At 41.1% G+C, this 23,874-nt stretch overlaps 1 protein-coding gene across 5 annotated transcripts in view; it reads left to right on the forward strand.

Moving 5' to 3' along the window:
• COL6A6 (collagen type VI alpha 6 chain) overlaps positions 1-23,874 on the forward strand; it is a 154,380-nt gene that overhangs the window by 119,231 nt on the left and 11,275 nt on the right. For all 5 annotated transcript variants that reach the window (XM_015445075.4, XM_005545737.5, XM_045385155.3 and 2 more), the window contains 7 exons: positions 357-392; positions 512-548; positions 2,508-2,519; positions 6,505-6,998; positions 16,146-16,242; positions 19,095-19,766; positions 22,472-22,565. In XM_015445075.4, the coding sequence (XP_015300561.3) occupies positions 357-392; positions 512-548; positions 2,508-2,519; positions 6,505-6,998; positions 16,146-16,242; positions 19,095-19,766; positions 22,472-22,565 (1,442 nt within the window). The remainder of the gene's footprint in view (positions 1-356; positions 393-511; positions 549-2,507; positions 2,520-6,504; positions 6,999-16,145; positions 16,243-19,094; positions 19,767-22,471; positions 22,566-23,874) is intronic.

Raw genomic sequence — 23,874 nt, forward strand, 5'->3', positions numbered from 1 at the left:
GGCTCACTTTAGCTAGTCCCGAGGTGTAAGCGTGCTCCAGAGCTCTGCGGTAAGTTTCAGGTTGTCAGCTCCATCCTTGTAATTCTGGACAACGCTTGTTATCCAGAGATGGGCCCGGAGAAAAGTGGCCTCTCAAGGCTTGTGTGCACCAAGCTTGCTGCTTAAAGTTTGTTCTTTCCAGAATGTTACTGTTAATGAGGCAATGCGTATCTACCTGCATTCTTTTTTCCCTCTTAACAATTTAATGAGAATAAAAGTTTTGAAAGTTATCACTTTCTGAGGGCGATGTTGGTGCACACTGGCTACTGATGTGTATGTCTAGAGTCATTAAAACAGTGTTTTGTTTGTTTTCCTAGGGTGTGAAAGGAGCCAAAGGCTTGGCTTCATTTTCTGTACGTATCTCCCGACTACAACAGAGTGCTCTGGGTGCTCCATTAAATTTACTTATTTTTAAACTTCAGGGCCTAGTAGTTTGTTGTTTAATTGTTTCTGTTTTATTTTTGAACTGCAGACATGTGAGCTCATTCAGTATGTGCAAGACCGCAGTCGTAAGTACCCTGCTTAAAATGATCACCCAAGTTGTCAGCATTCATACAAGAATAGAGAACTCTACACTCAGAATTGAAAGAGTTCACCAGCCAATTTCTTTAAAATTAGAGATGTCACTGCATGTATTTTTGAGTCAGCATAGACTGGTGACTTTTAACTCCCTCTCTGGCTGCTATCATGTCCATTGAAACCCATATCAAGCAGTAAGAAATAATCTATTGAGTGCTTTTAATCTAAAGAAAATTGAGATTTGATGTCTGAATTCACCTAATAGTGAAATCAGTCACTTGAGAGTCACATGGAACTTTTTAAAAGATGATTATGAATGCTTGACAGTAACCGACAGAGTTGAATTCACCTGGTGTGAAAGAAGCAGCTGTGATAATAGGGTGTGCTGGTGGGTGGGAGTCCTGACTTTGGTTTGTTGTTTGTTATTCCTTTCCCAGAAAGATATGTTTGATTATTTTTTGTTGGACTGATTGATTTGCTTTAAAAATTCATAGTAATACTCATTCTGCCAGTATTTTTTTTATCTTTCTCAAAATTTTAAAATCAAAATGATATTTTGGTTTGGCAAATGCTCATTTGAATTTGTTTTAAACCCTTCTAGCGGCCCGTTGTATCAAAATATGTATTGATACCATCAAAAACAATTTCATGTGCAAGATTAGGAGAGAGTTGACTCTTCAGTGTTCAACTACAAATGCGTAATGACTTTCCAAATAACAATATGACAGAAAGGAGGAGCCAAAAATTTCCTCTCGATATTTTGGGGGAAGAAAAATAAATTAGAGCCTATTTCTGTAGAGAACACTGGTCTCAAAGACAGACATTTAAAAGCGTTGAATGCAGTGTCTATTGGAACTCTGTCTTTTTGTAGCAGAGTAGAACCATGATGGGAATCAAAACACATATACATTAGTCATGAAGATGGGTTGTTTTGGGGCTCAATTAGCACGGTAGGTTTTATGACATAGGAACTATGAAAATTGTAATGACTCAAGGGCAGATCCAAGTATGTTGAGACCTGATCTTTTAAAATTTAAGGGACTCAATACAAAATCACAAATCTAAAAGTGGGTGTAAAGGTATTTCAAAAGTAAGTGTTATTTAGAACAAAAAAGAGAAATCATAACCATTAACTTTTGCATATTTTATTTTATAAGAGTATGTGATTGTGCAAACAACATGGCTAGGGTTCCTCCCAAGAAAGGCATTGCAAGGGGCCCCTGCAAGAGAGAAGTCTAAAGCAGCATTGTCCAATAGAAGTTTCTGCAGTGATGGAAGTGTTCCCTGTGATGCCCAATTCAGTAGCCACAAGACACATGTGACTTTGAGCATTTCAAATGTGGCTAGTGCAACTGAGAAGCTGAATTTTTATTTAATTAATTTTAGTAGCTGCATATGGCTTGTGGCTGTCATGTTGAACAGTACAGGTCTAAAAGAGTGTTCATTTAATTCAGAGTAAATCCACTTTTGATATTTACATAACATATAAATATGCATATAATGTATATACATATATACTATACATAGGTATAGATACATTTGTGTATATGCGTGTGTATATATATCTATATATATGTAAATGATAGTTATAGATATCTACATGGGGAAAATTTAGAGGAAAGAGAGGTTGGACCTTTCAGCTTTCCAAATTCAGCACACCTCCCTGCAATGTCATGTTCCCTCCCAGGCAAAGGTTCTTTGTCTTTTGACAGCCGGCTGCAGGCCGCTGATTTATGGCTGTATGTTGTCCCACTTCTCACATCATCTTCATCTTCCCTTTGGAAGGAATAGTGCTTTTGTGAGACTCAGCATTTTCTCCAAACTCTGTTGCCTTGATTTTTGAGTCATCGACAAAAAGCAGACAGGATAGAACCTTTCTTTTCTGCACGATATAGAACTCTCTTCTCCTACCAAATAATAATCCAATCTCCTTTGTTCTTCTTCCCCAGCTGGCAGACGTGGTGAGTAATCTTTATTTACAGCATGCTTTAATCAAGCTCTAAAATGTCATACATCTGGAAAGATGAGTTAGCGCAATATATTGGCTTCCAAATGATACAAATTTTATCTGGGCTTTCTTTGCCACTGCCTCATACCGGTAGCAGAGTCTCGCCTCCAATAAATCACTCAGTTTTAGCTGAGCTTCACAGCTATTTCTCAACCAAGCAATTTGTTTTTCATTAATATTAATTTAAAAATCATTAAGATATTAATATCTGAATGACTAACATCACCATTCACCTTTTAAAGGTTTTATAAATATGTTGGGTTTTTTTAGACAGGGTCTTGCTCTGTCACACAGGCTGACCACTGTTCATTGCAGCCTTGACCTTCTGGGCTCAAGTGATCCTTCCACTTCAACCTCCCGAGTAGCTGGGACTACAGGCACATGCCATCATGCTTGACTAATTTTTGTATTGTTTGTAAAGGCAGGGTTTTGCCACGTTGCCCAGGCTGGTCCTGAACTCCTGGGCTCAAGTGATCCACCTGCTTTGGAGTCTCAAAGTGCTGGCATTACAAGTGTGAGCCACCGTGCCTGGCCAAAACTAGTATTTTTTACTCCCATCATTTTCTCGCTCTGTCATATCATCTCTGTCATCCAGTGGTTAATTAGGTATTAAGATGCAGAAGGCAGAATAAAAGTGGGGATGATCAGATAGCAAGTAAGTGGAATGTACAACTCAGATAATGCCAAAATCCATGGAGCTCATGCCTGATGTTAATTATCAAGTCGGCTTCATATTTTTCAGTGCCAGTTTTCAGGTATCTTACAAATGCTTACATGATGTTTTTGTGTAAACTTATCACCCTCTTATACATTTATACACTTTTACCTTTTGAATAAGCCCACCAACCCATGTCCTCTGATTGCTTATCCACACATTTAAGAATATTTGTTGAAAGCCTAGTAAGTGCCAGTATCTATAGTAGGCATTAGGGATACAGAGTTGAACAATGAACCTGCTTCCTGTGCTCAGAAACTTCCATTCTTATGGAGGATCCAGACCACAAGCAAATAAAGGGAAGCCCAGCACATTAGGTGCCGTTTGAAAGAGATAAAGCATAGGATGCTGTGTCCTGGGATAATGTAAGGGGGGAGATGTTTTTGGACAGAGGGCTCTTTCTGGGGGCAGTGAAATTAAAGTTTAGACTGAAGAACACAAAGGAGCCATCTTTTGGCTGGGCACAGTGGCTCACACGTTTAATCCCAGCACTTGGGAGCCCAAGGCAGGAGGATCACGAGGTCAGGAGTTTGAGACCAGCCTGGCCAACATGGTGAAACCCTGTCTCTACTAAAAATACAAAAAATTAGCTGGGCATGGTGGCACATGCCTGTAACCCCAGCTACTTGGGAGGCTGAGGCAGGAGAATCGCTTGAACCTGGGAGGCAGATGTTGCAGTGAGCCGAGATCATGCCACTGCACTCCAGCCCGGGTGACAGTGTGAGACTCCGTCTCAAAAAAAAAAAAAAAAAAAAAAAACCCCAAAGGAGCCATCTTTGCAAAGGCCATGAAACAGAACAGACCTAGGCATTTCCTAGGAACTGATAGAGCCCAACAAGGTTGAGATATGGGAAGGGGGAGAGCAGCACATAAAAACATGGGGAATAGGCAGAGGCCAGAGCAAGCTGAGCTTTGCACATTATAAGGAGGCTGGATTTTATTTGAATGGTGATGGGGAGGGTATTAAAGAGTTTGTTGAAAGTACGTAGGAGAGGAACATTATCTGATTTTAAAATATTACTTGGGCTGCTATGGGGAGAGTGGATTGTGGCAAGGGTGAAGGGTGGGAAATGTCAAAGCCAAAGGCCTAGTTTAGACAGGGCTGTAGTATTCAGGCAAATATGATGGTGACCTGGACAAGGACCATCAGAGTTGTGTTTAGGTTACATGGCAGTAGTTTGGGCTGATCCTTGCCTCCCTGTCCTTTCTTTCACCTCCTCTGTGACAAGTGGCAGTCCTCAGTACATAGTGTGTGGTGACAGAGCCATGTTAGTTGGGGAACCGCATGTAGCAGTCCCTCCCTTCTTGAGGAGGGCCTCCTAGGTACCACTGCAATCCAGCCTAGGCTTCTTCAGACTCCTTGGGACTCCTGGCAGCTTGCTGGGTTTTAGGGCTTGCGTTTTGGAAGCTGAATTATTCCTTAGGTTTTTCCCCTAAAACTTGCTTTTTTTTCATGTCTTCTGCCAGTGCTGTGAACCTTCCCCCACCTTTATCTCTAAGTTGTATCTGAAGCATTTTTGTTGGTTTTGTTTCCATATGCAAATAACCACCCCCAAAAAAGTCAGCAGAACCACTTTCATGTTTAATTCTACTTACTTTTTTAAACTCTAAAAGTGACACCTCAGTTTGTAAAAATCTGTTCAGCCCAGTAATTTAGACTTGGAGACTAATAAATGATTTCCTGTCTCCATCGAGAGGAACAGTTTGATTTGGGTTTGAACATTTATTCTCACTGGTACTTTTTTGCCTTTGAAGGACGTGGAGTCAAGGATGGCAGGAGGTCATAGTTTAGCACTAAGGTGGGCAAGGCCCAGTTGGCCCATGGCAGAGGGATGTCTCCTTGTCAGCCTACGTGAGCCCCAGCAAGTCTGGTCCTGAGCTTGTAAAGCAAGATGGTCTTTGCTGTGTTTATTATCTCTGAATCTGACTTGCTGGTATCTGAATGAGAGGAGGCACCTCTCCAAGAGAAACACATCACTGGGGTGTTCTTTTACCACTCAAATTCCAGCACTGGGCATCTCCCATGTTATTAAACTTTCGTTATTTCTATACCTGTTGCAAATAACTGCTCTTTTTTGAGCTCTTTTTCATTCATTCAGCATTTGTTAGATATCTGATACATGGCAGGGACTAATAACTTAGAAGATCAGCAGATACTGTTCCTATCCATACATCATAAACTAGCATAAATGGACATTAATCAGATAATCAAAAATAAGTTGTCAGCTGTGACAAGGACAAGGTACTGAGATTAGAATGAATTGAAACCAATGAGTACAGATGCGTAAATATGCAGTTAACACTTACAGGAGAGCTTACCAACCATCGTCACTTTCTCTAAGTAATAAGGCATATTTATTGAGTAAACTTGCATTTGTAACAGTTAAACAAAAATGTATCTGTTAAAGCTTTCCTCAGTCTCCTTTTAGTGATGTATTTCTCACAGTGAAAAAGTCTGGAATGATAATTGTAACAGCAATGGTTGACGTTTATTGAGCACCTACTATGTGCCAAGTTCTGTTATTCTAAGTACTTTACCTGTGCTGATTCATTTAATGCTCACCTCAGACCTATGTAGCAGGTGATGTTATGACTCACATTTTACAGATGAAGAAACTGAGGCACAAACAGGATGAGTAATTCGGACAGGGTCACATGGCTGGTTAGTGATTGGGCCAAGGGCGCCAAACTCTACCCTGTATTGCCTACTCTCTTTGCATCTCATGCTTTGCTCTGTGAACTATGTCAGTTTTCTTCAAATTTTTCTAAAATTATCAGCAGAGCTTTCACAGCCATTTCTTTTTAACTCTTATTACATTTCCTTATTAAGTGAAAGAAGAAATGTTTAACTGAGTAAAGTTACACCAATAAAACTTGATACTTTTAATCCAGTCTCTGTAGGTGAAGGGTATTTCCAGGAGCTCTCTATTGTTTAGAAGGAATTTGATAATCAACTTTAACATTTCTTATAAAATGAAACTGAATTCCAGATGTTTTCCTTTTGTGCCTGATTCAAAAGAGCAGACTCAGCTTTTAGAATAACATCTATAATTATTCAAGATTTAAATATATAATATTTTACGTTTGTTTTAGTACTTAAATTACTTACTCTAAGTATTTGAATAGTTAACATTTAAAATTACTTTGCCTTCTATGTGTCTTTTTTTTTTTTTTTCAAAAAAATAAATAAGGATGCTATGTGATAAGGGATATGGTCTTTTAGGAAAACCCGAATGCCCAGTGCACCCAACCGAGTTGGTGTTTGCCCTGGACCAGTCCCGGGATGTCACTGAGCGGGAATTTGAGAGGATGAAGGAGATGATGGCTTTCCTGGTGAAAGACATTAAAGTCCGGGAGAACAGCTGCCCCGTGGGAGCGCGCATCGCCATCCTCTCCTATAACTCCCACGCCAGGCACCTCGTGCGCTTCTCAGATGCCTACAAGAAGAATCAACTTCTCAGGGAAATTGAAGCTATTCCTTATGAGAGATCCTCTTCCAGCCGGGAGATTGGCAGAGCAATGCGGTTTATTTCCAGGAATGTCTTCAAGCGGACGCTTCCGGGGGAGCACACGAGAAGAATTGCCACATTTTTCAGCAGCGGTCAGTCTGCGGATTCCCAGTCCATCACTACGGCTGCCATGGAGTTCAGCGCGCTTGAAATCATTCCCGTGGTGATCACTTTCAGCAACGTGCCCTCGGTCAGGCGTGCATTTGCGGTAGGAGGGTGAAACCTTTCACACGACAATTCTTATTTATCTTGCCTGTGTTCAGAAGCCCCTATACTACCTTGCCTTCAAAATCAGGGTCATTTGTTAGGAAGTTTAAAAAAATCTGGATCGGCAGAGTAGAATAAGTATTTCTTACTGTGTACTGGGAACATGTTAAGCTCTTTCTATTAAATGGGATGATGTCTATGCATTAACCTGTTTAATTTTCACAAGTAGTGTGTATAAAATAGATGATGAGAAACTGAGCGTGCAGAAGTTAAGCCACTTTTCCCGGTTCCCACAGCTAAGAAATGGCAATGTCAGAACTTCAAGTTTGCTGTTCTAGTGCTTCCCCGAGCTACTCTTTGAGTTGCCTCTGAATCTAAAGATACTGAATCAGGAGGCCAATAAACATACATGTCAGTTAGTCAGGGTAGTAATTGTTGCTGTGTGATGAAAGCCAATTGGCTGATTTTATAACTTTGCTAATTATGTAACGACCTGCAATTTATAAAGGAAAAGCCATTCCAGTTATAGCTTCTTAGCTTGTGGAGTAAAATCGGAAATGTGTTGCATTCCTAAATAAATCACCTGGGATTAAGATGACTGAGGATAACTTTAAAATATCCCGTTAATAGTGGTTCAGTGGCAGGGCTTCATCACTGGGGACCTGCTGGGCCCAGCAAAGGGTCCTTCTAGTTGGCCTCTTGGCACCACACGATGTTCTGTTCTCCATGTGGAGACCATGAATGGGGCCCAGGGAGCAGCAAAGAGGCACTGGAAAATTTAACTTAAATAAAAAGTGCAGGGCCGGGCGCGGTGGCTCACACCTGTAATGCCAACACTTTGGGAGACCGAGGTGGGTGGATCATGAGATCAGGAGATCGAGACCATCCTGGCTAACATGGTGAAACCCCGTCTCTACTAAAAATACAAAAATTAGCCAGGCGCGATGGCAGGCACCTATAATCCCAGCTACTCGGGAGGCTGAGACAGGAGAATCACTTGAACCCGGGCAGCAGAGCCAAGATCGCGCCACTGCACTCCAGCCTGGGTGACAGAGTGAGACTCTGTCTCAAAAAAAAAAAAAAAAAAAAAAAAAAAAAAAAAAAAAGGCCAGCCATTTGAACATTTATTTTGAGAAAAGAAGACATACAAGAAACAATCATTGTCTTCAACCATATGAAAAAGTATTACTGGAGAAAACAAGCCAGCCAAATTCCAAATTTGCAAAATCTCTTATTAGAGAAACGAAGGGTGACAGCAGTAGGAAACTTTAGGTTTTAAAAGAGAACTTTTGAAAGTCAATGTTGATGTACTGGGCATGGATTAATGCCGGTAGACAAGATGTTACCTTTCTCTGCACGTCTTTTATAGGGGCGGTCACTCACCTGTGGAGGGTGACTTCTATTTTTCCTAGATTAGGAGCTAAAAGTGGCCTTTTGAGGCCCTTTCCACTGCTCTAAATTTTCCGTGAAAGTGTTGAAATAAGCATAACAGAGTTGTAATACATTTCTCATCTGTAAAATATTGAAAGCAGAAAGTACCTGGTTCCTAGAGTTAGTGTGAAGATTAATTGATGCAACACTACATTAGTGCCTAGGGTCACTCAAGAATGACAGCTTTTGGCTGGGCGCGGTGGCTCACGCCTGTAATCCCAGCACTTTGGGAGGCTGAGGTGGGCAGATCACAAGGTCAAGATATCAAGACCATCCTGGCCAACATGATGAAACCCCATCTCTCCTAAAAATACTAAAATTAGCTGGGCGTGGTGGCGTGTGCCTGTAATCCCAGCTACTCAGGAGGCTGCGGCAGGAGAATCGCTTGAACCCAGCAGACAGAGGTTGCAGTGAGCCAAGATCACACCACTGCATGCCAGCCTGGGTGACAGAGTGAGACTCAGTCTCAAAGAAAGAAAAAATGATAGCTTTTGCTTTAATTATTAGCATTCAGTTGCTTGATCCTGAACTAAAATTTGTTTAATAATAATAAAATCTAGATCGTAAAGGAGTTGAAACTGCTATTATTAATAGTAGCATCACTGAACTAATCTTAGAATTATGCAAATGAAAGGCTGATGGATCAGGTTCAGATAGGGAAATGCAATAAAGTAGGAAAAGGTGGGGCTGGGCTATGCAAATGTAGCTGCTATGAGAAGTAGCAGTAGCTACAAAATTCTATAAGTGATTTTGGCTACACAGTCCTTGTAATTCCCTCATCCCTTGGTTTTATTTACTCATAAAAGGAGATAACTTTCTCTCCTGATGCAAATTGTGATGTAAACTTAAACTGACACAATTCCGCTCACCCACTCAAAGGTGTGTGCACAACATTTAACTTCTGAAAATGTACTTTGTGTTTTAAACTTTTGAGTGTTCAGTCTCACCTAGAAATTGATGAATCTGGTTTCTTGATTCTACTCAAATCTTCTAGAAACTCTTTACTCCTTTTTTGAAGAAGTTCCTCTCAAAAGAGCACCAATGAAGGTTTAAGTTCTTGATAATGACCCCCATTAATGTAAGCCACATTGGCCCCCAACACTCCCAACTGAAGTGTGATTATCGGATTCATGTTTATTTTTCCTAATGTACGGTGTGTGGCAATAGGAACAGTATCTGCTGATCTTCTAGGTTACTGGTCCCTGCCATATATCAGATATTTAACCAATGTTGAATGAATGAAAAAGCTCAACAAAGAGCAGTTCTTTTCAACAGGTATAGAAAGAACAAAAGTTTGTTAATGTGTGAGATGCCTAATGCTGGGATGTAGGTTGGTAAAAGAAAACCCCAGTGATGCGTTTCTCTTGGAGAGGTGCCTCTTTTCATTCAGGTATCAGCAGGTCAGATTCAGTGATAATAAACACAACAAGGACCATGTTGCTTTATAACAAGCTCAGGAACTCAGACTTGCTATGGAGTTAGAGATGAAGTCAGAATTGCTCCCAAGTTTTATCCAACAGATGTTTAGTGAGTGCCTCATTTTATATACCAGGTACTGTCCTAGGGTCTGAGGATACAGGAGCAAACTGGAAAACCAAAAGGCCCACCTTGACATTGGAAGATGAGACCAAGCAGGGTGGTCTGGAAGGGTTCAAAACAGAGCCATATATGCAACTTGATTAGAACCCAGTGTCTGACATTACAGAAGAGAAATTACGTTACTACCTCTGTTTGCCGCCTTTTTCTTTATTTTATCCATTCTCTTCCATCGTGCTTTACCTACATTCAAACTGTTGTCCATTATTTTTTAAGAACAGAACTTGAAAGTCTCATGACACGATGCATTTTTATTGCGAGTCCACATTTTAAAGCCCTAGTTTGTTTCATACCTACCAAGGCTTTTCTAAATCTTGATCCATCTGGGAGTTAAGTAGTCCAGCGTGAAATTTGGTACCTGTGCAGCCATGTGTGTTGGGCCTCAGAAGCACCCACTCTGACAGCATGTACTGATTTCCCTGTGTTTTAGTAAATGGACTGTGATCACCATCTTGGAAGTTTTTCATGATAGTATGAAGTTGAGTGGCAAGTTGTGCCTCCCTTCACAAATGGAGGACCATTTTTTAATGGAAAAAACATGTTTTTTGTTTGTTTGCTTGTTTTGTCCCTAGGAATTTGCCTTTAGATTTGTTTAGCAATTGCCTCTTCTGATAAAATTTTACTTGCTGCACATTGAGGCTTCCAATCTAGGGTGACTCTCCCTTTCCAATATTTTTATAAGAAATATGTCTTTTAGCTAGCCTGGCTTTTTATTTTACACTGCTGTGTGGCATTGCTGGTAAGAGGAAAATTAAGTGTAGTCTTTGACATTATAGATGATTCTCGTGATTGCAGACAGAGTTGAAATGCGGGGAGACTTCTAATGGAAAATAAGCATTTTAGTACCCAAACTTTTTATTTTGAAGAGAATTTTTATTTGTTTATATATAACTGTCTAAAAGAAAATTATTCATAATATTCATTGTATTTGTTTCTTAGATGTTTAGAGATGCCCCATGATGTTTAGAGAGGAAAGAGTGGGGTATTATTCAGAACCGTTTGCTAAATGCCCCAAACCTCCCATCTTTGAGTGTAATAGCTGTGCTTTCATTCAAGCTGGTGCTTCTTTGAATCCACAAGAAGTGAGCAATAAGAAACGTAAATAATAGGTCTCTTTTATTTTAAATCTCTAGCCCACATTGACTTTAAGGAATTTTTCTGTAATATGCTTACTATACTTACTCGAGTGATACGTGGTAGGATGAATGAACTCTAAAACTACATCTTCCAGACTTTACTGACTGAAAGATTACTTGGTCAAGGGGGAAAAGGTTGGGGGGAAGTGGGGAGGTATTGGGTGAGAGTGTAGACCCTCTGTGGACTCTCACCATAAAACAGCTCACTAGAATCAATGAGAAGGTTGATGTCACTCTAAGTTGACACCAGTGTGTTGATATGTGATTAAATGTGAGCCTAAACTAACAAGGACCAACACCAGAAATATGGAAGTGGTCACATTGTAGTCATGTAGAATGTGTAGAACACAAGACTAGTTAGCAAATGGCAGCAATGTTTGGGCAATGTCTTGAGAAACACTGCTCTAAATTAAGTTAGAGACCCACTGATACAAAACTCTAATCATAAAGGTGGCTCATACAGAAGATGGAAGGTAGCCCTTGTTTAGGGAGAGTAAAACTTAAATTGGAGCCTTCTATAATCCACCCCTTCTGGGGCTCACTTGGCTCATCTTTAAAATGATGAGAATAGATGACATGATTCCTGATTTCTTCTGGTTCAAATGTTCTGTGATTGTTTTTTTCCCCCTGGATCCTGATAGTTGGCAATAACAAAGCTCTTGGCCCTTCCCAGCTAGTCTGAGCTATGCTGTCTGAACTGACACTGGGTTTGGTTTCCAGTCATTTACCACAATCCAGATGCAGTGAAGGCATGATTCACTTAAAACATTGCATAGAGATACCTCTTAATAGCTATTAATAATGCAGACTCTTTCTCCTGGTGTATAGTCAAGACTACTTTGTTTACAGATCACAAAAACCAATTTAAGTTAGCTTAGGTATACCTACATACACATATCCTAAGTAGAATTTATTATAAGTATCTGGAGCCAAGGTGTCCTCTGGTCCTGAGTCCAGATAAGTAGCCTTTGCTTTTACCCTGTGCTCATGTAACCTTCCAGTAGGTTCATTTTGCCTGCTGCCCACATAGAGCTGATTTAGCATGCTGGGGAATTGCAGTAGAGAAAGAGCTTAATTAATGCAGAGCCAGCTGAACAAGAGACTGGGGTTTTATTATTACTCAAATCAGTCTCCCTGGGAATTCGGAGGCTGGGGCTTTTCACGGATAGTTTGGGGGAAGTGGGCAGTGGTTAGGCAATGGTGCTTGCTGCTGATTGGTTGGAAGTGCAATCATAGGGGTGTGGAAAATGGTCCTCATACACTCTGAGTCAATTCTGGGTGGGGCCACAGGAGTGGTTGGTGGATTCAGGTGGAGCCATTATTATTAGAAATGCAAAACAACCTGAAAAGACATCTCAAAGAGCCAATCTTCTGTTCTACAGTAGTGATGTTCTCTGTAGGAGTAATTGGGAAAAGTGCATATCTTGCGAGCTCCAGAATAATGGCTAGTAATGGATAATACAGCCCATTGTTCCTGAGGTGTCCAGGATCCCCTTTTTACCCTCCAAAGTGCCTCATAGATAAGCAATTTTGTTTGGGTTAAATCTTTCCCACGGTGGCCATTATAACTCTTATTTTTGGTAAGGTTCACCCATTTCTCTAGAAGAGAATAGGTTCCAAGATAGAAGACTCGTTGAATCCAGATGGGCCCACTCTTCTCTGTCTTCCTTAATCTTACCAACCTACTGGACCCAGTCCAGCTTCTTCCTGACCCAGTCAGATATCTGAGGCCTCTAACTGGATGCAATCCTATTAATTATAAGATCCAATCTGATCTTGGACCCAGCCAATATAAAAATTACTCAAATAAACTTGAGCTCAAAACACAAGTTCGTGGAGCTTGAATCAAAGAGAACTCACCCATGATCCCAGTTGCTGTGAGAGATCAGTGGTCACAATGGACCAGGCAGGTATATTTACCTGGTCACTTGGTGCTCCTGGGAGTCACTGGAAGTCCAGTTTGGATCCCATTTTTGATACCAAAGTGTTAAAAACTTTAGGCAAGTTAAATTTTGCAGAGTTTATTTGCACTAAAAGCAATTTGTAAATCTGTCATTGGATCCTTGGGGTATTGCGTCGCCAGCTGGAAACCTCTGTGGCCAGTGGTGCCTTTGCCCAAGTTTTTACTCAGGCCCACTAGGCTCGTTCCACCCATTCACCCTGGCAGCCTATGCTTGACTCACGCTACTAGCCTGAATCTCACACCCACCAAGGGCAAACCAGGCGTGGAGCAGCAAGGGGTGTGTGAGCAAGTGAGTGTGGCATGGCAGGGTAGGCAGCTCCCCACGAGGCTGTGGCTGGACCAGGTATACCCCAAGCAGCTTCCACAGATGGCACTGGAGGACACGGTGGCACCTGGAAGCTTGGAGATGTCAGGAACTGCAGAGCCCCAGAGAGGGTGTCATAGCCCTGACTTGGCAATCTCCTAGGTCTGGGCTCCAAAGGGTTGCAACTCTTCTCTCCTCTCCTCATCTTGTTGTCACCCGTAATGTGGTGAACAAGAGGCATGTTTCAGCCCTGTCTGTGTTACACCTCTTTTAGCTCCACCATTCAGTGGGTCCTGAGTTCTTGTCCTGCATCCTGGAAGAATGAGGTACACAGACAAGTGGAGGTTGAACAAGGTGAAGAGGAGCTTTATTTAGTGACAGAGCAGCTCAGAGGAGACCTGCAGTGGGTAGCTCCTCTCTGCAGGCAGGGTCTCCTGAAGAGTGTCTGTCTCTCAGCAGAGAGGAGGCCCTGGGGTGGGTAGCTCCTCTCTGCAGCTGGTCATCTGGTGGCCTCCTTGAGTCTGTCCGAGTCCAGGGTTTTTATGGGTTTCAGAGGGGAGGAAGTGTGTGCTGATTGATTCATGGGAGGCCATGGATGGGCCAGAAAAAGCATGATAAGTTCCCATTTTGGTCTGTCAGCCCAGCCCCCAGGCTTTGGGCCACCCCTGGCTTGAAGGTGGGGTTTCACTGAGGACCTACCCCTTTCCACGCAGAGGCCGGCTTGTCTCCTTCTGTCATCCACTGGAGCCCAGGCTGTTTGCACTGAGGGGTGCCTACAGTCCAGCACCAAGCTGTCCTGAGCTCCCCCCTTGGCCTCCCTCTCATGCTCATTAGCACCCAAACTCGGGAGGGGACTGAGGCAGTGAGGTTGGCATATCAACACTGCCCCTAGTGTGTGCACACTGGCCGGGTTGCAACAGTGCCTGGGCTCAGTGTCAACTTTGCTCCAAGATCAGAGCAGGTGCCGGAGCAGGAAGAGGCTAGGTAGCAGGAGCAGGCACTTCTGAGCTGGTAGGGGCAAGGGTTTCCTGGGTCTCCAAGAGTGCAGAAATGCGTGGGCCCACAGCTAGGGCCAGGCGGCTGCAACTGCTCCCAGGAGGACAGGGCCCCTGCCCACTCCCAGCTCCCAAGAGCACAAAGATGCCTGGGTCTGGAGCCACAGCTGGATGGCCGCAGCTGCGTTCAAGAAGCAGGAGCTCTCACCCTGCCAACTCAGAAGCGGGTGAGGCTTCCACCTGTTCCCAGCTCCCAGGGCTCCATGGAGTGTGCAGCCCCGACTGCGCTCAGGTAGCATGAGCCAAGCACAGTCTGCCAGGCTGAATGAGTGGAACAAGCCTAGTGGGCCCGACTGCAGCCAGCATCATGGCAGTGGCCACTCCAGGTGGGCTGCCGCTGCCATCAAATCGAGCAGCCCTCAGAACCAGAGGAGTTTCAGAGAGCTGCTCTTCACAATGTGGCAGGCAGTGTTTATGGATGAAAATGGAAGTACAGAAACAGCTTGACTGATTACAGCTTGGCCTTTGCCTCATTTGAACCTGGTCTAATCAGTTGGCCACTTGTGACTAACTGAAGCACAGCTGCTATGATTGGCTAAGACTCTGCTATTTGTAAATAATAATAATAATAATAATAACTCCTAAGATAGGTTTTCAGTTAGTACGTACTAAGTTAGGTTGCAGTTGGTTACATGAGGACTCAAAGTACAGAGGTGTCCTCAGGCCAAATTTACTTTAACACCAAATCTAGTCCAGTCAGCTCTGGTTGAAGACTGAATTACTCCATATAAACAACTGCTGAAGTTCTACCTCTGTGGATTAATTATGGTGGCAGGGGATCTTCCCAGAGAAAGGGAGTAGTCATTAGCTTAGGACAGGAGAATCACAGGGAAAATCTAAATTATCATCTGACTCATCTCTTAGGCATTAGGGTCATGCCTACAGTTTTTCTTTAATTATCAATGATCTCTGGGTCGATTAGCAAAGCTCATAATTCTTGTTTGGAGCCTCCTTATCTTCCCCCTGTTCTCTACCCTCAAACTCCCCACGTGGGTTACTAGCAATGGGGCCAAGTTGGGAAAGGGTTGGGAGTTGTTCAGAGAGCTGCATGGACATAGATCTGAGTGTATTTTGAAGACAGCTTCAATGCCTAGTTTATAGTAGAAACCTGAAGATTGTTTATAAAGGGCATCCTGTGACTTTACATGGGTCTCTGAGACTCAGGTGGGGGAGAGGAGGTCTCTGATACTCTTCCTTAAATGGCTTCAGTGTCTTTTGATCGGTCCTTTTAACCTTTCATTGAGCTTCAGTTTCCCCATCTGTAAAATTGGGATGATGAGTGTAAGAACTCACTGTATTGCTGCAGTAATAGATATGAAAATGTTTTGTGGTCATTACCCACATTGTACCCACCCTGTGTCAGTAAGTGCTTTACAAATGTGAACTCATTTAATGCCCACAGTAGTCCTGTTAGGAAGTAGTAGTAGTACACTCATTTTACAGATGAAGAAACATGGAAAATAAGTTGTCATATAGCTAAATTGAGAGTCAAGGTTTAAACCCAGGCAGAGCTCTTAGCCATGCTCACATGCTGTGCCTCCCCAGTACCTTCTTAGAAGGAGCACTGTTACTCTCTCCAGATGTCAGTTCTCTGTGTAGTCCTAAGAGGTTCTTGCAGCCCTACCCACTAAGCTCTTCTGTCTGTTGCTTTTGCTTCTTTTAGATTGACGACACTGGCACATTTCAAGTAATAGTGGTTCCCTCTGGAGCTGACTACACACCAGCATTAGAGAGACTCCAGCAGTGCACTTTCTGCTATGGTAAGACCCACAGAGAGAAGATAATTTGATTAGGCCTGTTAAGCATGTTGAGTCACCATTGGCAGAGACAACTGGAACTTGGCAGCAGGGATACTCATGGCCTGGGGAGGACTTCTCTGGGGTTCTGGATGCGCCCTGTCACACTTCATCTTCCACAGATGAATCCTCTCAGCTCAGCAAACATGGTCTCTCCCTATATATCCCAGCAAAAGAGTTACATTCCAGGCCTTTCTACATAGTGCAGCTTACAGGAAATGGTAATGATTCTTAGAACAACTTAGCCTACTTCATTGCCAAGTTTTTATGCTATAAAGTATATTTATGTGTTTTCTAAATCTCAAATGTTCACAGCCACAAAGAAATGCTTGAAAGCAATTCAGCATCCTCCTACCAGCTTGGGAATATTTTTTAGTACAGTCAAAGTGGAAAATAGCAAAATTCATACATTTCTCATTGAAAAAAGTCTCCCAAATATTAAGCATCAGAAAGATTTGCAGTGTTGATTTATTTGTAGTGTTTTATACATAATGTATAGGTCTAACTAGAAAACTGGACTCTAACCTTCCATTTGAGTGTTCTAATAACTACAAAGTGGAAGCCACTGGAGTCATTGGTGGCTGTAATAGCTAAGAGATATAAAGCATTTTCTATCGGCCATGCACTGTTCTAATTCATGTAATATCAATGATGGTGATAATGACAGTTAATACTTAAATGATTGTGTTTATATTCCAAGCACTGTTTTAATACCTTTAAATGAATTATGTCATTCAGTCTTTAAAATCACCCTAAAACATTTGAACTACTATGAGTTCCATTTTACAGATGAGGAAAATAAAGCTTAGAGATAATAATTTGCTCAGGGCTTCACAGCCATATCAAACCCAAGGCAGCTAACTCTAAACCATTTGCAGTTTATGAAAAACAGAGGTCTCATTCTTCTGCTCCTTAAACCTCTCCATTTGAGCCTGTAGAAAATGCTTGATTTTTCTCCTTCACATGTATCAGTGAGATGAAAAAGGCTGCCATATAAATGACCTAAATGAGGAAGGTAGTAATTCTGAGGAAGAAGTAGGGTTTCTGGTCTCTAATAACCCTTCTTCTTTCTGTCTTCCCTCTACTCCCCTCTAGTAAATTTCCCCCTTTCCCTCTCTTTCTCTTGACTGCACCGAATTGGTTTAGGCACTGGCAGTCTTACTCAAAACAGTTAAAGTGCTTTACATACTGTGGGGAGGTACATTCCACCCCATGTATTCTCAGCTGCCTTTTCAAACATGTCAGTTACAACAGTGTGATGGTATGTTGCATAGTCAGAAGTTGCACATGTGTGACTGGGGATAGATTTTGGCTTCATTTCTTGGCTTAAAACCTTGTTTTGTCTCTTAGGCGTATAATAAAAGATTTTGGCTGTCGTTTCCTGCAATTAAAAATCCTACAAAACTGAGCAAATGGGCAGCCTACTGTCCCTGATTTTAGAAACTGCTTTGCACACAGGTGACTGTTCTATCATCTGACCATTATACAGGACCATAAAATTTTAGTAAATTTCAGTAAGGGAACCATAACTTATCCAAAGTCACATCTTTATTGAGTCCATGAACAAGACTGTAGTGAGAATTTTGTTACATCCCCTAGGATCAGCACTCTGGTTATTAATCTTTCATCTAAGTTTTTATTCGTGGCCTATGCCTATATATCTAGTACCAGCTGTCCATACTCATGTTACTCCATGTTTCTTTCTTATCTTTGGTTATTAAAGAGGCTATTTTCATTCTCAACCATCAATTAGTATTGAAAACCTAGGATTACAAAATGTCAGTTCTGAAAGGGGTCTGTAGGTGAGTCTGGTCCTACCACCTAATTTTGCAGAACTATGCTGAACTGAGGCCCAGTGGTGACTTGGCTAGGGGCACACAGCTTGTTACTGAAACGAGACCAGAACCCAAGCATTCCAGCTCTCAGGCCAAGGGACCTCCCCACTACTATACCACCTGGCCTCATCTCTAACAATAAAATGCTGACTTCTTATATAGAAACTTCTAGAAATACTGGTGTGTCCTTTGGCAAAATTATTTTACTATCCTGGCCACAGTCTCTTCTGTAAAATTACAAGATTAAATGACCTCTAAGATCCTTCCATTTCCATTTTTTTATTCCTCTGAATATTCATTGTGGTCATATTCAATAAAATCCTGTTTTTAGTATTATGCATTCTTTTATTAAATGAGATATGCACATTTATAAAATGACCTCATTTAGGAAAGTCCATTAATATCCAATATTCATTTAACAAACATGTATTCAGTTTTCAGCTAATGAGCACTATGGAAATGCACAGATGAGTTTTGTCCTTAAAGATCACTCATAGGTAGACATTGAGTTATAAACTTATTTAAATTGAGATAAAAGATACATTGCTTTTTTCACTTTTACTTTGTAAGCACTTCTTCATAGTAGAACAATATGAGCATAGCGATAATATTGCCAATCTAGAGCGATCAGTCACTGTTATGTTGTGATACAGTATACCCTTGCATGCACGAGAAAAACTGTCCACTTCAAATGACATAAACTTGAAACACAGCCAAGATTAAACTTCTGTTGAAAACAGTCTAATCTTTAAAAGTCTGATAGCTTTAGTAAATGGAGTCCAAGACACAGGCTGGATATAAAATCTGTACTTTTGGGAGACAGATGCAAACCATGTACAAGGCAATCTTCCTGTTACTATTAAAGTATTTAGTCACTTTTAACATCAAAGACTATGCAGTCTCTAAATGTCAAAATGTTTGACATGCTATCTTCCCTTTTCTATTTCTACTTAGTAACCCAGAATGACTTTTGGTTCACAGATGTATGCAAGCCAGATGCTTCTTGTGATCAAGCCAGACCACCCCCTGTGCAGTCTTACATGGATGCTGCTTTCCTTCTGGATGGCTCCCGGAACGTGGGAAGTGCTGAATTTGAAGACATAAGAGCTTTCCTGGGAGCACTATTAGATCACTTTGAAATCACCCCAGAGCCAGAGACTTCTGTCACTGGAGACCGGGTGGCCCTATTGAGCCATGCTCCCCCCGACTTCCTACCCAACACTCAGAAGAGTCCAGTTAGAGCTGAGTTCAATCTCACCACCTATAGCAGTAAGCGCCTCATGAAGAGGCACGTGGATGAGTCAGTTAAACAACTAAATGGAGATGCTTTTATTGGTCATGCCTTACAGTGGACTCTGGACAATGTCTTTTTAACTGCACCCAATCTGAGAAGAAACAAAGTCATATTTGTGATATCTGCTGGGGAAACCAGCCACTTAGATGGGGAAATCTTAAAGAAGGAATCTTTGCGAGCCAAATGTCAAGGGTATGCCCTATTTGTGTTTTCCCTTGGCCCTACTTGGGATGACAAGGAACTGGAGGATCTCGCTAGCCACCCTTTGGATCACCACCTGGTCCAGCTTGGCCGAATTCATAAACCTGACCACAGTTATGGTGTGAAGTTTGTGAAGACCTTTATAAACTCAATCAGGCGTAAGTCATAAAATCTGTTCTTCTCTGCACATTAAGAATATACATGGTATCACTAAAAAAAGGTTGATGAGCTAACATGGATACTTGGAAACCTCTTGTTTGTCTTCAAGGGCACTTCAGGGTCAGAAAAGAAAATATATAATGACAGATGGTAGAAGGGAGGAAACCTCTGGTTCCTACACATTTAGTTTTCTGGCTCATTTTTTTTTTTATGCCTCTGGTTCCTATGGAGAAGCAAGCATAACAAGCAGCTGTTCACACATCTGTCTTCATGGAGCAGTGCAGTCCGGGGGTGTGAAGTCACAGCCTGGACTTTAGCTACAAAGTAGAAATCCTTGCCATGTAACCTTAGCATACTGCCCTTTGATGGAAAGTTTTATCTGTTAAGGCACCAAAAAAGAGAGCCAAAGAAAAATTAAACAGTTCTGGGCTTTGCTTTCACAAGTTCCTGAGGCAGAGTTTGAAGTGTTAGGAGATACCATTTTACCTGTCAGAATGAAAAATACAGCCTTGCAAAACTTTCTTAGCCTTGTTAATGGCTCTTTTTATGATGCCAGTAATTAGTGTAACTGGCACCCATTAAAAAGAAACATGGGCTTCATTTCTTGGAGTAAGTTTGCCTTGAAAATATGCAATCCATTTTGAATGCAACAGGATGGATAAAAATAAGCTGTATCCTAATATGATTCTGAAGGGTGAAAAGCACTTGGTAGGATTTGCAAATGTTTGCATGGTAAATGATCCCTTGAAGTCCAGATACAGAAAAATGAACACACAGGCAAAAGAATACCCAGTGTGGCTCAACTGAAGTCCTAATTGTGTCTCAAATCTGCCTGTGATATTACGTGGCAAGCCCAGTTAAAGCTGTAGAGACATAGACTTATCAATCAGTGTAGGGTGAGGTCTAAAGAAGCCTTGGAGATTGTTGTTGGGGCTGATAGTATATCCTCTATGATTCAAACTGACTCTAGGACCAGTAGTACCAGTGTCACTTGGGAGCCTATTAGAAACATAGAATCTTAGGACCCAATGCAGTCATTCTGAGCCAGAATCTGCATATTATAAAGATCCCCAGGTGACTCATATGTATATTATGGTTTGAGAAACACTTGGATAGGAACAATAAACTCCCAAAATGAAATTTATGTGGATGTATTCTGGAATAGAAGCCAGAAAGAAAAGCTAAGGATAAAAGGAAAAAAATGGGGATGGGGTCATTCTGAAGAAAAGAATCATAAGGCATCTGTAAGGGTAAAAAAAGTACACCTCTCAAGACTGATAAACTTGTAAAGAAACTCTCATCAAGAGTTTGGCAAGAAGTTGGAAGAAGTCTTATGATGGAATTTCCTTCCCCACTCCCCCAAAATTCTTGGTAGTGTTTTATGGGTTATTAGCCAAATTTTATTAGATAAATAGCACCACCCCCTGCCACCAACTGAGGAAAGGTAAAAAGATGTTTTAAGAAAAAAGTACTTAGGGTATGTGAGAGATACATAAAGTGCTTTGGGAAAACTATAACCGTGATGAAATTATATACCATTCTTCTGGAACTTAGATCTATAAATCTGTAATCTTTAAAATGTAACTATAAAAGTACAAGTCAAGAAAGACTTTGCATAATCATGTTCAAGTCTACATGCTTAATTCCATAGCAGGCCCACAGACTTGCACTAACACACTCAACATTAACCTATATTTACTGGGGAACTTCTCTGAGCCACTCATTGTTCTGATGCTGGGTATCAAGGAGTGACCAAAACAGTCTTAGTTACTGACTGGTCTTCTGGTCTAGCTCCCTCGCTTTGTGGCTCTTACTTAAATATACTGTTATAGTAGAGTTGACTGTCAAGCACAGTCCACATCAATCAACACATTTTCTAAGAGAAACAAAACTGTTGACAAACCATCTGATACTTAACACAGATAAAAAGAAATTAAAATTCAGGTGCTCAATAACAGTAGCCTCACAGTCTTAGGCCATTCAGTCCAGAGCACACAGTCCTACCTACAACAGCAGCTCTGGAGACAGTGTTGGATCACAGTCCAGGACCAACTCGCTACTTATCATGACCCGACCCTGGGTGACCAGGAAGAGATCTAGTTGTGTTTAGCAAATCTATTTGATTTAATGCTTCAAAGAAATATAGAATAGATTTTTAAGAATTCCCATCAAAAATGGCTTTTAAATCTTTACATGGTATAAAAAGAGGCATGCTTCATTGTTATGAAAAATTAATACACTTCCAAATGAAATGAGCCACTAATGAACTGAACCCAAGATGTTAGTGCTGTTGTCGCTGTTGTTACTGATTCAAGGACCATAAAGAAAACGTTTTTTCCCCTTTGCATTTTGATATTTCTAAGGAGCAAATAAATAAATACTCTGGTTAGTTTATATCAATTAAAAGCCAGACCATTAGAACTGGCTCATGGTATCTCCTCTAATGGTTGACCTGCTTTAGCAGCTAAGAGGATCTTACTGAAAAGTTAGTTGAATTCACCTATAAATGCAGAAGGGATGTGTTTTCTAAAGTCGATTTTAAAGATTCCCCTGAGAAATCTGCTTTCATTTCATGTGACCACCTTAGTTGGTATTTCTCTTGATGGCTATTTAAAACGGTAAAGCGGCACTTTGTGTACAGAGCAGATTGCAGTAATGTTAACAGTCATGAATACAAGACTCATCACAGGCTTTTCTCTTGTAGGTGCAATCAACAGATACCCACCAATAAACTTAAAAATAAAGTGCAATAGACTTAACCCTGCAGATCCAAGGCAGCCCCCGCGACATTTCCGAAGGTATTGTCTGCTTGGTGTTACTTGATAAATGAGATTGCCCCCCGCCTTTATTCTCTCTATTTTCCTCCTCCTCCTCGTCTTGCTTTTCTTCCTCCTTCATCTGACATATATGATGGCTGCAGCCTACCTTCAGATGGTTTTCCTAAAGGGAAGTAGGATAGGGTGTGTGTGTGAATGAATGTATGTGTACATTATATACATATATACATATAGAGAGTAGCAAGATAGTAACTGTTGGAGAATATAGGTGAAAGATATACAGGTTATTTATGATTCTGTTCATTCTAATTTTCTGTGAATTTCACAATTAAAAACTTGTAAAACTTAGTGAAAGAGTGAACAGTAATAAATGTGTCTGAAGAGAGGCTTAATGAACTATAGAAAATGCTGAAATAGAATGAAGAGATGATCAAGAATTTTAGAGACAAAATGAAACGGGAAGATCTAATCTATATCTAATTGGAATTCTAGAAAGATGAAATAGAAATAATGAGAGCCAATATTCAAACACATAAAGAGATGATCATATTCTAGAACTTATGAATGACATGAATTCACATGAAGAAAAAACAAGATATAACAGGCAAGATAAATAGAAAGCAACAGTTAGACATAGTATGGGGAAATGCAGGACACCAAGACAAAACTTAAAAGCAGCCAAAAAGAAAAGTCAGATCATCTACAAATAAATTATAATTAGGCTGGTAGGTGATTTATCAATTGTAACAGTGGAAACCACCAAACTATTGAATAACTTTAGTGGAAGAAAATTTTGTCAGCTTAGAAACACTGTCTTAAGACAATTTAGACTTAAAAAAATAGTTTACTACAAAGAAGCCTTTACTAAAACTTCTAAAGTATGTACTTCAAGAAAAATAAAAAATAACCACAGAAGAAGGGAATGAGATGCAAGAGGCAATAGTAAGTGATAAAATTCGTCAGTATTTAGTTAAATCTAAACAAATTTGTTTTTGTTTGTAAGACAGAGTTTCACTCTGTTGCCCAGGCTGGAGTGCAGTGGCATGATCTCAGCTCACTGCAAACTCCACCTCTGAGGTTCAAGCAATTCTCCTGCCTCAGCCTCCCGAGTAGCTGGGATTACAGGCATCCACCACTATGCCTGGCTAATTTTAGCCACGCCTGGCTAATTTTTTTTTTTTGTATTTTTCAGGATAGATGGGGTTTCACCATGTTGGTCAGGCTGGTCTTGAACTCCTGGCCTCAAGTGATCCACCCACCTCAGCCTCCCAAAGTATTAGGATTACAGGCATCAGACACCGTACCTGGCCTAAACAAATGTATTTTTAAG

This window comes from Macaca fascicularis, chromosome 2, assembly GCF_037993035.2.
Source record: "Macaca fascicularis isolate 582-1 chromosome 2, T2T-MFA8v1.1".
Lineage (NCBI taxonomy): Eukaryota > Metazoa > Chordata > Mammalia > Primates > Cercopithecidae > Macaca > Macaca fascicularis.